At 34.4% G+C, this 14,715-nt stretch overlaps 3 protein-coding genes across 7 annotated transcripts; 2 read left to right on the forward strand and 1 right to left on the reverse strand.

The window, feature by feature from the left end:
- The first annotated feature begins 2,604 nt into the window (after positions 1-2,604).
- LOC123890392 (F-box/LRR-repeat protein At1g67190-like) lies at positions 2,605-8,533 on the forward strand. 2 transcript variants are annotated; one of them, XR_006802827.1, is made up of 2 exons: positions 2,605-3,931; positions 6,980-8,533. XR_006802827.1 is itself a non-coding variant. In XM_045939996.1 (1 exon), exon 1 carries the CDS (start codon positions 2,605-2,607, stop codon positions 3,862-3,864), a length of 1,260 nt encoding a protein of 419 aa, XP_045795952.1. In that variant the 3' UTR covers positions 3,865-4,155. The 2 variants fall into 2 exon arrangements, 1 of the variants encoding a protein (XP_045795952.1); XM_045939996.1 differs by lacking the exon at positions 6,980-8,533 and having other exon boundaries at positions 2,605-4,155.
- On the forward strand, positions 7,038-8,533 carry LOC123890393 (F-box/LRR-repeat protein At1g67190-like). The gene has a single exon (XM_045939997.1). It carries the CDS (start codon positions 7,038-7,040, stop codon positions 8,295-8,297), a length of 1,260 nt encoding a protein of 419 aa, XP_045795953.1. The 3' UTR covers positions 8,298-8,533.
- A 1,106-nt stretch (positions 8,534-9,639) lies between these two features.
- Positions 9,640-14,316, reverse strand: LOC123890394 (protein ABSCISIC ACID-INSENSITIVE 5). Of its 4 annotated transcripts, none has more exons than XM_045939998.1 (5): positions 14,229-14,316; positions 10,617-11,729; positions 10,366-10,437; positions 10,238-10,267; positions 9,640-10,144 (listed from the first exon to the last, which is right to left on the reverse strand). In XM_045939998.1, the coding sequence occupies exons 2-5, from the start codon at positions 11,697-11,699 to the stop codon at positions 10,049-10,051; spliced, it is 1,281 nt and encodes a 426-aa protein (XP_045795954.1). In that variant the 5' UTR covers positions 11,700-11,729; positions 14,229-14,316; the 3' UTR covers positions 9,640-10,048. The 4 variants fall into 4 exon arrangements, with proteins under 4 accessions (XP_045795954.1, XP_045795955.1, XP_045795956.1 ...); XM_045939999.1 differs by having other exon boundaries at positions 10,617-11,743; positions 14,229-14,297; XM_045940000.1 differs by lacking the exon at positions 14,229-14,316 and adding an exon at positions 12,260-12,308.
- Between the last annotated feature and the right edge of the window lie 399 nt (positions 14,317-14,715).

A 14,715-nucleotide genomic window follows, 5' to 3' on the forward strand; every position in this document is an offset into this window, starting at 1 on the left:
ATTTGCAATTTTGACCAATGACCGCAAGTCAACACACATGAGACAAGTGACTCACATGCCACATCAATATATATATTGCCGCATAGACAATAACTCAAATGCCACACCAGCATGTATATGTATGCACTTTTGACTATACAGTACTGTGTTGTATAGGTGCGGGTACGGTACCGGTATCCGGTATTGGTACCGGTACGTGGTACGACATTTTTAAAAAAACTAAGGTACGAGTACGCTTATATAATTTTTTTTAATATAGTTATATAGTTAAAATAGTAAAATTATATTCTTAAAGCAATTAATTAAACATAAAAAATAGGAATTTTTTTTTTTTGACAATAACAAAATGATATTCATTCATTCAAATTGATAGATTACATCAAATACAACCACATAATCAACATCGCTAAAAACGTAAAGGATGAATCTGCGAACAAAACTCACATCATCCAAGTTAATAGCATACAACGACAAAATGCCTACAACAAATAATATGATAAAGTTAAAGTCACCGAAGTATCCATGCCTCCGGATCTGCAGCGTTGAAGCCCAAATCATTGGTTAAATCTGTTATTGACTGAAGCCGATCTTTTCAATATAAATCAAATGAACACCGCACAATACGGGACAACAAAAACGTCACACAAGACGACGAACAACACAACGCCGCACTCAGACGGCGAAATCACAAAAAAGAAACACACAAAAGAAAAACTTGATCAATGTGAAGATCACTTATTTAAATAAAAAAGAAAAAGAAAAACAATTATGAGGGGTGATTTTGGGTCAAAAATTGACCCTAAAACCACCCCTCCTTGATAGATCAAGAAGAGAAAAAAAAACTAGGTTAAGGTGGGGGGCGACGGCTATGAATAAAAGGAGCAGAAGGGTAAGTTACTGTACTATTGGTGTTGAACTAAAACAAATTTGTTTTTAAAAAAATAGGAGTAGTTATATTGTGGTTTACACGTTTAGGAAATTAGGAGTAGTAGTAAGACTATGCGGTTCTACTTTTAAAAATAAATAAAAAAGGAAGAAGACTGAATCAATTATAATTTTAAACTAAAGTGAATCTTTCTTAAAAAAATAATGGAATTGGAAAGTGTTGCAAAAAAATGAGAATAATTTTTGATGAAATATGTACCACGTGTGTACCCTGAGAGTACCACGCGCATATCCCGGAAGTACCACGCGTGTACCCGCATGAAAAAACAAAAAAAAAATCCGGTATTTTGAGAATACGTACAATAGGAGTACCACACGCGTACCAGTAAGTACCAGTACTATATCAAGAACGGATTACCGGTACAATATTGATAAATATAACTTTAATAAAGGCTTAATTAATAAAATAGTCCCTTAAAGATATTTTTAGTTTTACATAGGTCCCTTAAAGAAAAAAAGGTCCGAATAGGTCCCTTAAAGAAAAAAAAGTCCGAATAGGTCCCTTAAAGACATCTCCGTTAATCAGTTTGGTCCTTTCCGTCCATTTTTTTGAGGATCAAACTGATTAACGGAGATGTCTTTAAGGGACCAAACTGATTAACTGAGATATCTTTAAGGGACCTATTTGGTCCTTTTTTTCTTTAAGGGACCAATGTGAAACCAAAAATATCTTTAAGGGACCATTTTACTAATTAAGCCCTTTAATAAACTTACAAATTTGCGAGTCAATAAACTCGTGGAGAGTGACTCATATGTTCAATGTTCAATTTGATAGCACGTGACATTGCACACGTTTTGAAGACTTGCACAAAAGTAGAACCCTTCTCCTTCGTCAGGAAGAGAGAGCGTCTTCTCTTCTCTTCTCTTCTCTTCCACCTCTCTGCGTTCTGTTTCATCGCTTTTCAACCTCTCTTTGGAAACCCTTTCATTATCCAAGTAAGTCTATTCTATCTTTCATCTTTCCTTTAATCTTTCTTTCTCTAATTCTCCACTTCAATTCAATACTAACTTCATGTTCTTTGCAAAAATGTTATAATTTCAATGACCCAGATACTGATTCACTCATTTCACTGCTTATTACTATTACCTTATTATATATTATCTCATTCACTTGTTATTTCATTCATAAAGTTTTCATTTTTACTTATTTACTTCACAATTATATATCTTGATGCACTGCCTGTGTAAAACTTTCTTCATTGTCAACCAATCACAAACCATCTTTTGCATCACTTTTAAATTAGATACGATGAAAGACAATTTTTTTGTAATGATCCAACGGTTATGATTAATTGAATAGTATAGTGTTAACAAGTTCTAGTGATTAATGAGTTCACTAATCGTTCAGCGAGTTGATGTTCGATTCCTGTAAGAACAATTGTTGGTCAGACTTTATTTACCTCGCGGCCGAACTCTGGATTAACGGCCCTCTTCTTTGAGAACCAGAGGATTAATACCAAAAAAAAATAAATAGTCTAATGTTAAACAACTTTAGGCTGGCGGCGTATATGAATTAAATTCGTAATTTACTAGTAATTTATTGTTATTGTTTTTGGTCAATTTATGCTTACATTGAGTTTATTTTGTGATTTTTGTCAGGTTTTGATAAGTTAGACTGTTTTTTATTGAAACATTGGTTCTGTGATTTTTTGTTATGCTATGGAGAATCTTCCTGTTGAAGTTATTGGTACAATATTATCCCATCTTGGGTCTGCTAGGGGTATTGTGATTGCATCCTTAACTTGCAAGAAATGGAAAGATGCTTGGCACAATCACCTCCATACTCTTTCTTTCGATACTCGTGATTGGCACCTATATCGCGAAATTTGTTCTAGTCACATGGAAATGGTTATCACTCGTACACTTCTTCAAACTAGAGGATTGCAGTGCTTAACGATTTTTATGGATGATGATCATACGTTTAATGTTACTCCTGTCATTGCTTGGGTTATGTATACAAGGAATACTTTGCGCCAGCTGCGTTATAATGTGAGAACGTCCCCTAATTTCAATATCATTGATAAATGCGGAAGGCAAAGATTGGAAGTTTTGTCCTTAGCTCACAACCCTATCTTGCGTGTTGACCCGAGGTATCACAAATTTCCTTGCTTGAAGTCTTTGTCGTTGAGTTTCGTTAGCATCTCAGCATTGGATTTGAGTCTTCTGCTTTCTGCATGTCCGAAACTTGAAACTTTTTCTATAGTTAGTCCAGATATTGCTATGTCGGATTTGCAGGCTTCCATAGAGCTCAGCAGCTCTTCTTTGAAGGATTTCTTTATTGAGTCATTTGATGTCGATAGATTCATATTGGAAGCGGATTTACTCGAGAATCTACATCTGAAAGATTGTACCTTTGAGGTTTTCGAATTGATCGGTAAAGGGACGCTGAAAGTACTGAAGATCGATGACGTGAGTGTTATCCATCTCGACATTGGGGATAGTACAGAGAACCTTGAGATTGTAGATGTTTTGCACTTCACAATTTTGTGGCCGGAATTTTATAACATGATCTCGAAAGCGTCAAATTTAAAAAAGCTTAGACTGTGGAGTGTTGTTTTTGACAACGAGGACGAGGTTGTTGATATAGAGACTATTTCTGCTTGTTTTCCAAGACTAACACACCTTTCCTTAAGTTATGATTTAAAAGATGGAGTGCTTCATTATGGCTTGCAGGGTTTATCTTCTCTTATGAATGTGGTTGTGTTAGAACTTGGATGGACTACAATCAGTGATCTTTTCTCAGTTTGGGTAGCTGGACTTTTGGAAGGATGTCCTAATCTAAAAAAGTTGGTCATTTATGGTTATATTTTTGAGGTCTCAACACATGAAGAGCTTCAAACTTTTGCTAGATTTTCTGAATTCATGCTTCGACTAGGAAGAAAATATAGTCATGTAAAGTTTGATTTTGATTATGAGTAGTAGGTTCAGTTCAGCCACACTCACTCAATCATTGCTGTCAAAGTATCAATCTCATTCAACAAGGAAGGTACTTCCATGTTCCATGACTTTCTTGTGTCATTTTCTTCAAGTAGCACAAACATTGTTCATTTGTAAAGTTATAGATTCTTGTTTTTTTTACTTAAGCAAGTTAAAGGTTCTCTGTAAAGGAAAGATTTCCTTTTCTTTTTGTTTATCTTTAGCTCCATCCTTAAATCTTAAACCTGGAATACCATTGTACCACCATTTCAACTTAAGGTTTTAAATTGTGTTTTTTTTCCTGTTTTTTTATTGCTTCACTATACAAATAACATATGTGGTAATCTTTGTAACGTAGGAGTAGGACTCTGGTGCTATATATAAAACTCAGTCATGAAAAGGTTTAGGGAAGGTTGAAATAGTAGTCAATCGAAGATAACGTGTAGTGAGATAGCCGCTATTCGAATGATTTAATATATAATATCCTTATAAAAAAAACTATATATAATTAATACTATATATGTATATTTCTAAATTAAAACAATATTTAATAATTACTGATATAATATATTATTTTACAATTATTTAATTATGTTATTTTATAAGTTTAATTTTATATGAAATATTTTCACTCAGCCTAGCAGATTGCGATTTTAAAGTGCTTCGTACTCTATGAAAACACAAAAGATCAGCGATGAAAACACAAAAGCGGACTATCCCCGCCGAAGTGTCTGCTAACCGCTCCACCCCTCTGTTATCCTGGCTGGAGTGGTCTCTATCACTTACTGCTCTGCTACCGGCCTTCTCATAGTGGCACGCTACCACTCCGCTTGCTAGCAACTAATCCACATTGTTAGTATATTTTTATAAAAGAAAAAGTTTAGTTAAATTGAGTCTCAGTGACTCACCAGATAACAAGGAAATACACCAAAGTTATAAAAACATTTATATACACATTTAATTTTGAATTTATATAGAAGTAAAATTTTACTTGAACTTTACTATAGTCAGTAGCTTTGTTAGCATTTTACTAGCATGTTTGGATATGCACATCGGAGTTGGATGAATTATTGCTTAAGGTAGCATGCTTCAAAATGTATGAAGATATGGCAGCTAAGCTACCATAGTGTTATTATAGTGTAAACAAAAAACTGTTATGCTATACAAAGGATACTCAACTGTTGATTTAAAATATAAATTGATTTTTGCAATTAATTAAGAAAATCATATCTACTTATTTGCATGCATTCATAGCTGGCACTAGAACACTATTGTTCCTCCTTCCCCGCGCAGGCCTTAGGGGGCTTAGCTCAGGTCTTCGGGGATTAGATTCATAAGAGGATAACCAATGCTTACTGGAAAAGACGAAAGGCGAAAAAAGGTGGCTAAGTCGAATAGCTTTTGCACCTATCCCGACTTTGTGACGGCTCACTAGTTGGTGAGAACGCTGGACTACGACTTCCTCTCGCAGCATAATTCACTAAAATTGTATAGGAAGGCCGCTAAAAGACTACGATGACTACAACGGAAGCGAGTCACTGTCAGGACAATCCTATATGTGAAGGGTTACTTGCTACGTCTCGCTGACTCCCGAGGGGGCTACTACGCTCACCGTGCACTTGCATCACCACCGAGAAGTAGTAAGGTTTTTATGTGTAGTTGAGGGATAAACACTTATCTATACCTATATATAAAGAGGATACAAAAAATTTTGGTGTGAATTTTTCATAATACCAACAATACCGTTAATTTTTTTTAGCAGCAAACTCACCATAACATAAGACATTTTTTTTAGCGGCAAAAATATTTTTTTATTAACAAACTTACCATAACATAAGACATGTATTTTTTTTTTTTACATAAATTTACATAATAGATACAAACAGGTGCGAAACACGCCCTGTCTGGCCGCTAGTCATTAATAAATATAAAATAACATAAGACAAATATTTATCACTGATACATAAAAAATAGAATAAATATTTGTCACTAACAAATATAAAAATTACATGGAAAAAATACATAAAAAGTCTCGTGAAACATCCGTTCAAATGAATTCTGTAATAATAAGAGCGGCTAACCCCTATTTGGCGACTCCAGGAGCAACCATTCACAACCATTATGGGAAGATCCTTTTTCAAGGAGATATTTTAGTTACATTCCTATATGAAAAATCGAGGCCAATGATACATAAAACTATTGAATAAATATTTATCACTGCAGACCTGCGCATATATATATATATATATATATATTTTTTTTTTTTTTTTTTTTTTTTTCTTTTCTTCATAAAATCCACAACGATGCATATACTATTGATTTTCATACAATAAACAAAGATTTTTTCAAAAAAATACTAGTTACTATTTTTATAAATTCAATTTGATAACACGAGACAATTGCACACAAGTAAGTAGAACCCTTCTCCATCGTCGTGAGGAACCTCTCCGAGTTCTGTTTCATCGCTTTTCAATCTTTCTTTGAAAACATGACAATAACCTTCTTTTCATTCTCCAAAGTAAGCCTTTTCTATCTTTCATCTTTCCTTTAATCTTTCTTTCTTTAATTCTACACTTCAATACTAACTTCACGTTCTTTGCAAAAAAGTTATAATTTTAATGACCCAGAAACTGATTCATTCATAAAGTTTTGATTTTTACTTATTTACTTCACAATTATATATCTTGATGCATTGCCTGTATAAAACCTTCTTGATTGTATTTGTCATCCGATCACAAACATCTTTTGAATCACTTTTAAATTAGATACGATGAAAGTCCATTTTTTTTAATAATCGAACAGTTATGATTAATCAAATAGTATACTGTTAATAATAAGCTCAAGTGATTAATGAGTTCACCAATAGTTTCGAAGAATCCGATTCCTGGTAGGAACAATCTTGGTCAGACTTTACTTACCTCGCGTCCGAACTCTGAATTACTGTCCCGTCCCTCTTATCTGGGAACCAGAGGATTAATACAAGCCTAATGTTAAAAAACTTTATGTTTTTTCGGTGTATACGAAATTAGGAATTAAATTAATAAATTCCAGATTATTATTGTTATTATTTTTTGTCAAATTATACTCACATTGAGTTTATTTTGTGATTTTTTGTCAGGTTTTGATAATTTAAGACTTTTTATTGAAACATTGGTTTTGTTAATTTTTGTTATGCTATGGAGAATTTTCCTGTTGAAGTAATTGGTATCATATTATCCCATCTTGGGTCTGCTAGGGATATTGTGATTGCATCCTTAACTTGCAAGAAATGGAAAGATGCTTGGCACAATTACCTCCACGCTCTTTCTTTCAATACTCGTGATTGGCACATATATGGCGAAGTTTGTTCTGGTCACTTGGAAATGTTTATCACTTGTACACTTTTTCAAACTAGAGGATTGCAGTGCTTAACAATTTTAATGGATTATGACCATGTGTTTAATGTTACTCCTGTCATTGCTTGGGTTATGTCTACAAGGGATACTTTGCGCCAGCTGCGTTATAATGTGAGAACATGGCCTGATTTCAATATCATTGATAAATGCGGCAGGGAAAGATTGGAAGTTTTGTCCTTGGCTCGTAACCCTATCTTGCGTGTTGACCCAAGGTATCACAAATTTCCTTGCTTGAAGTCGTTGTCGTTGAGTTCCGTTAGCATCTCGGCGTTGGATTTGAGTCTTCTGCTTTCTGCATGTCCGAAACTTGAAACTTTTTCTATAGTTAGTCCAGATATCGCTATGTCGGATTTGCAGGCTTCCATAGAGCTCAACAGCTCTTCTTTGAAGGAGTTCTTTATCGAGTCATTTGTTGTCGATAGATTCATATTGGAAGCGGAATCACTCGAGAATCTACATCTGACAGATTGTACCTTTGAGGTTTTCGAATTGATCGGTAAAGGGACATTGAAAGTATTGAAGATCGAGGATGTGAGTGTTATCCATCTCGACATTGGGGATAGTACGGAGAACCTTGAGATTCTAGATGTTTTTCACTCCACAATTTTGTGGCCGGAATTTTATAACATGATCTCGAAAGCGTCAAATTTAAAAAAGCTTAGACTGTGGAGTGTTGTTTTTGATAATGAGGATGAGGTTGTTGATATAGAAACCATTTCTGCTTGTTTTCCAAGACTAACACACCTTTCCTTAAGTTATGATTTAAAAGATGGAGTGCTTCATTATGGCTTGCAGGGTTTGTCTTCTCTTATGAATGTGGTTGTGTTAGAACTTGGATGGACTACAATCAGTGATCTTTTCTCAGTTTGGGTAGCTGGACTTTTGGAAGGATGTCCTAACCTAAAGAAATTGGTCATTTATGGTTACATTGCTGAGGTTAAACCACATGAAGAGCTTCAAACTTTTTCTAGATTTTCTGAATTCATGCTTCAACTAGTAAGAAAATATAGTCATGTAAAGTTTGATTTTCATTATGAGTAGTAGGTTCAGCCACACTCAATCATTGCTGTCAAAGTATCAATCTCATTCAACAAGGAAGGTACTTCCATGTTCCCTGACTTTCTTGTGTCCTTTTCCTCAAGTAGCCCAAACATTGTTCATTTCTAGTTATAGATTCTTGTTTTTTTTAATTAAGAAAGTTAAAGGTTCTCTGTAGAAGAAAGATTTCCTTTTCTTTTTGTGTATCTTCAGCTACCATTTCAACCTAAGGTTTTAAATTCTGTTTTCTCCTGTTTTTATTTTTTATTTTTTTACTGCTTCACTATACAAATGACATATGTGGTAGTGTCTGTTTTTGGCTTTCTTCATTGATGTTCTACTTATATACGGCGTCTTTGTTTTGTAATTCCGCTTTTCTCAACCTCTGTTCGTCTTGTGCAGAGATCAGTTATTAATAATAATATATTGCCGTTCAAGAAAATAAAATAAAAAATAACATGCGGTAATCTTTATAACATAGGACTCTGGGGCTATATATAAAACTCAGTCATGAGAAGGTTTAGGCAATATTGAAATAGTAGTCAATCAGCGGCCAACCTCAAAACTCAGATAGCGGAATAACGTATAGCGCGGGATAGCCGCTATTTGAATGATTTAATATATATAACTATATATAACTAATACTATATACGTATATATCTAGATATTTTTATTTTTATACTAAATATATATGTAGTTATTTTTTATTTTGTTTTGGTAAAATAGTTATTTTTTATTTGAAACAATATTTAATAATTACTGATATAATATATTATTTTAAAATTATTTAATTGTTATTTAATTTATAAAGAAATATTTTCACTCGCAGCCTCATGTAATGGTACACAAAAGCGGGATATCCCAACCAGCAGGCTCAGCTGGAGTGGCCACTAACCGGCGGGCTATCCCAGCTGGAGCGGCCACTAACTGACACTAACCGCTCCGCCCCTCCACTATCCCAGCTGGAGGAACCGCTATCACTGACTCTATTTTTATATAAAAAAAAGTTCAGTCAAATTGAGTCTCAGTTTCTCACTGAGATACAAGAAAATACACCAAAGTTATACATATTTAATTTTGAATTTATATAGAAGTAACATTTTACTTGAACTTTACTATAGTCAGTAGCCTTGTTAGCATTTTACTAGCATGTTTGGATATGCACATCGGAGTTGGATGAATTATTGCTTAAGGTAGCATGCTTCAAAATGTATGAAGATATGGCAGCTAAGCTACCATAGTGTTATTATAGTGTAATTTGAACTCAAATGCACCAAAACAAAAAATTGTTATGCTATACAAAGGATACTCAAATGTTGATTTAAATATAAATTGATTGTGGCAATTAATTAAGAAAATCATATCTACTTATTTGCATTCATTCATAGCTGGTACTATATATATTGTAGCTTCAACCAAAAACAGTTCACATGCATAACAAGGCAACTTCAAAGATTAACTACTATACTATATTGTACAAATTTGAGTAGCTAGCTAGTTATATCATTTGCAAGAGTCAATCCAAATTAGATGATTCAATCCTTGCAAACAGTGGAAAATTTGCTCTCCAACAAAATTCACACTCACCATTCCCTTTGTTTCCTTCTCTATCTTTTAACTAACTGGTTTTGAATTCAGTAAATTTTCTTCTTGGTTCTTGATCTGCAATGTTGTGCACTTTTTTCTCAGTTTAACTACACCAGAAAATGCACTCATGCACCAAGAATTTCACTGTTTACCATGTGATGATTTCTTCAAAGATGACAACTTGTGTTCCTTCTTAAGCCTCTTAGTTTCTCTTTTGCCTTCTGAGCTTTAGTTTGAACTCTCACATTTGTTTCCTCTAAACACTGCATCAGGAAATCAGAATATAGTAATTTAGATGTCATTTCAAGTCATTTGCTTCAAAAAAAGTAGTTTTCATTTAGATCATCATTGGTTACCTGTTGTCTTCTTCTCCTCTCGAGTTCGGCCTGAAGAATAAAAGAACGACAATCTTTGTCAGTATAATTGAATCACTTAAGGAAAAAACTATCAATGTTCTATAATAGTTCATGTTGTTTGGCAATACCAGTGCTTGTTTCAGTTGAGAATTCTCTTCTCTTAATTGGTTCAGTTCTGCTTCTAATTCAACTGTGTATGCCTGCAAGAAATTAAAAGGTTTCACAAAGGAATCTTATTAAGAGTATTATGTCAAATATAAACTATAGATTAAACTCACTGTGCAGAGTTAATAAAGTATTTATATTTACACATTGCCAATTCTAAGTACCAAAGAATATAAAATAATTCAGATATTTGTAGATAGGTAATTTCAGGAACCTGTTTTCTGGCTCTAGATCTTGCTGCTGACTCTCTATTCTTGATCATTCTTCTTTGCCTTCTCTCAACTACCCTTTCAACAGGACCATCAGCCATCCTCTTTCTTCCTCTTAAACCACTCATGTCAAGCCCAAATGGTCCACCCGAGTTGTCGTTACCAATGCCATCGGATGAAACTGGACTAACCGGTCCGCCCATTCCCATAGTTTGTGGCACTGGGACGGCATAACCGCCTGCTCCTCCATTCACCATTCTCCCTCCATAACAAACCCCTGGAGGGGCTGGATACCCCGTTCCTATACCATCCCTCTTACCATTTCCAGCATATCCTGAAACCGAAGGCTCTCCAACTGCCCCACCTCCTTGAGCCACAGCTTGGTAAGGTGGTACAACGACATTCCCAGCGCCACCACCAATAGCAAAAGAAGCAGCCTGAGCCATTGTAGAGTTGTTATTTGGATACACCGCGGCATAATGCTGCTGTGGTCGGTGAGATGCTGCTGCTGCTGGAGGTGGTGGTGCTAATGCAACTGGCATAGCAGAATGTTGTTCCCTAACTATCCCAGCTTTAACCAAGAAATCCTCCAAGGTCATCTCTCCAAAAGTCGGTTGTCGAGGGGTAGACTCAGTATTTTGGGCAACATTGTTATTATTGTGATGGTGCTGTTGTTCTTTGTGTATCTCAGACCAAACTTGTTCAACAGTTTTCCTACAAAGAGGTGCTGGAATCGACAGCGAATTTTGTCGAGGAAGACTCGCCTGTGTGCTATCTTTCTGAATTACAGATAAGTTATTGTTGTTGCTGCTGTTGTTATTATTATTGTTGGAAGCAGCTTGTTGATTTTCTTCTGCATTCCAGATACTACTGAGGAACTCGTCCATGTTCATCGACCCGAAATTCTTGCCGCTATCACAAAGAGAGTGTTGAAACTCGTCAAGAGTGAGTGAGTATATCGAGGATGATTGTCTTCCAAGTGATGATGGGATGCCATTGTTGACGTCATTCTTGATCGCTTCTTCTTCCCTCTGCAACGAATCTACCTCCCCTTGTTGCCAATTCATCTCACCGTCCCTTACCACCATTTTCTTCTTATGCGTGCTCCGTATTCAGCACTGCATACATCAGACTATGTATTTGTTAATATGAAAAGCCTTTGCAACACATTAACATTTTCTAATCAAATTGAGAGTGTAAGAATTTAATATCAATGCAAACTTATTAAAACAAACAAACAATACTCTGTTAACGACAAATAAGTCAACATAAGCTTTTTGTTTCTTGTTTTATTTTATAAAAGAAAATTAATATAGAACCTTAACAAAAATTAGAATCCTTTGTCAACGTGTGGAAAAGTGGACTGCTTCAAGATAATAATACTACAATACAGCCATTTTGCTTCTGTCATGCATGTATTTGAATTGAATTATTAGGAATTATAATACTACATATGTTCCAACTCCTGGTTATAATACATGAATATGATGAAAATTTGTTGAAGGTGTAAGCAACTGTAATTTATTTTATGTGGATGATTTTATTTTATTTTTTGATAAAAAAGAAGAGATTAAGTTAGTTGAATCCCATACTCACTAGGGTGAGAGAATGTCATGCCTACTAGACTCAAGAGTGTTGACATCCTTACCCGGACTAGGTTTGAGTGCAGTCATTCCTGACTGCACTACATTTTGGACACTACATTTTGAACGGAACAGTTTTAAAACTCAATTTTATATTTAAAAAGTAGCTAAAATCTGAATTTAAAATTTTAAGGTTTGTATGTCCCGACTCCATATAGTTTGACTGCATTGGATTCATGCCCTCCTTACGCCAGGAGAGTTGAGTTGAATTCACGCCTTTGTAGTGTATGAGGTATCCATTTACCAAAGAAACCAATCACATTTGGCTATGAGGATGATATTATCTACTATAGCCTATGCAAATTTAAAATACATATTTTTTTTAAAGAACATAAATAAAAAGTTGTAAATTTGTAGAATAGTTTTGATATTTTCAATATATAATAATACCAGTTTGGTGAATAAGTTAAGGGTTGGTGGGGTGGGGTGGGCTGGACCTCTCACTCTCACCTCTGTCACACTCAATTAATTTTTCTCTTATTTAGGGGTGCAAAAAGATACCCTTAATAATGGTAATATGTTTTACGATGTTTTCTCTCCCCACCCCCCGTGTTTCTTTTATCCCCCTAAGTTTCCAATTTTGCCCTTGAAAAAACTTCGGTTCGTAGAAACCGAAGTTTTTTTTTGCCTTGAAAACAAATTTCGGTTTCTAAAAACCGAAATTTACTCTGAATTTGCACTAGAAAAAATTCGGTTCCTGCGAACCGAATTTTTCACAAGGGCAAAATTGGAATATTGGGGGTATAAAAGAAACACGGGGGGCCCGAAGAGAAAACATCATGTTTTACTGCATTATTTAATATTATCCAAAGCTAGGTATATTGTTGGACTTGATTCTCGAGCCCACTGAATTTGATGTTGTATTTGGTCAGAACCCACCTCCAAAGATGAAACTACACCACCATGTGTCTATCAAAACCGAAGCAAGCAACAGAAGACTGCTTCAGTGCAAAGGAAACTTCACACTGCAGATCTATTTATGGTAAAATAATAAATAATCAAAGACCGGCTCACTGGACCGCCTACTCTGGTTCGGGGTCGGTTCTGATATCAAATGGTTTCAGCCCATTTCGATCGCATTTGCGGGGATGAAACTGTTATCATTCCTACCAAGTTCAGGTCAATCACCACTGAATTAAAGAAGACATTTTTTACTCAAGATCACTTAGATCCGTTGACATCAGTCTCTTCTAGACTAACCACAATCTTTGTTTCAATTTGAGTCCCATAAAACTCGATATACACCAAAAAAGGAAGACATTTTTGTATTTATAAAAAAATGTTAATCTATTAAGGATAATTGTTAAATTTTATTAAAAGGCTTGACCAAAAATAAGATCATAAAAGAATGTCTGATGAAAAGTATAAGTATTTCATGAATAATGATTAATCTTCTTCCAAAAATCTCCTCTCCCAAGGATCGATCCACTACTCCCAACCAAATTTTCTCTACTCAAAATCTTGAGTACTGTCTTTCGAAAATCTCTTAGAAACACACGGTCGATCCTGTCTTTCCAACCAAAATTTCTCTACTCGAAATCGAGATCCAATCTAGCTAGACCTTTGATTAAAAGGAAAGATAAATTAAATTGAATTTTATTCTAGAGAATAAAATAATTCTTTATTCACATGCATTGAAATGACATGTTAAAAAACTAGAATAAATTTAGTAGTGAGGAATATTTGGTGGGTAGAAAAACTTTGTTGTTTGTCCACAAAAGGAAAAGAGTGTTACCTCATTTGGTAATCACTTGGTGGCCAAATGAAGGAAGATAGAAAAATAAATTAATCTTCTATAAATATAATACTAACAAAATATCATATTTTAACCATAACATAAAAGAAGCATTATTCTCTAAACTACTAAACTCAAAACTCTATAATGCTTAGTTTAGTAAAAAACAAAAAACAAAAAAACTCTATAATGCTAGTACTAATTAATTAACCTTCAAAGTTATAGAGAAATAAAAGTACCTGAAAATGCAAGGTAGCTAGCTATTGTAAAGCTCTTATAGTGGCAATGTCAAAAGTTTAAAGCTTACTTAAGATATTGAGTTTGAATAGTGAGTGAGCTATAGAAAACAAACAGAAACAAAAGAAGTAGATATATAAGGATGGTGTACTAAAAATTTAGTAACTATCTTACACCATACGATGCATTTCAACTAAGGGTACCCCACAAAATAAGGCATATAAATGAATATTTAGACAAAAAAGAATAGTGAAAGGCCGTAATAGACAGAAGAAAATTCAGAGGGCAAGTTCCCGAGTTCGATCGCATAATTAGCCACGTATTGGACATGTGTCATTTGTTTAAACCCATTTTTGTGCAACCATGTTTTTAGCTCAACACGTATCATGTTCATATTTTATTTTATATTTTCTCATTAATTCAACACTATTTTTATTCATGTATATAAGTTATACTTCAAATAGTTTTCTGTGTTATCAACTAAATATA

The sequence above is a fragment of the Trifolium pratense genome, linkage group LG6 (assembly GCF_020283565.1).
Source record: "Trifolium pratense cultivar HEN17-A07 linkage group LG6, ARS_RC_1.1, whole genome shotgun sequence".
NCBI classification, from domain to species: Eukaryota; Viridiplantae; Streptophyta; class Magnoliopsida; order Fabales; family Fabaceae; genus Trifolium; species Trifolium pratense.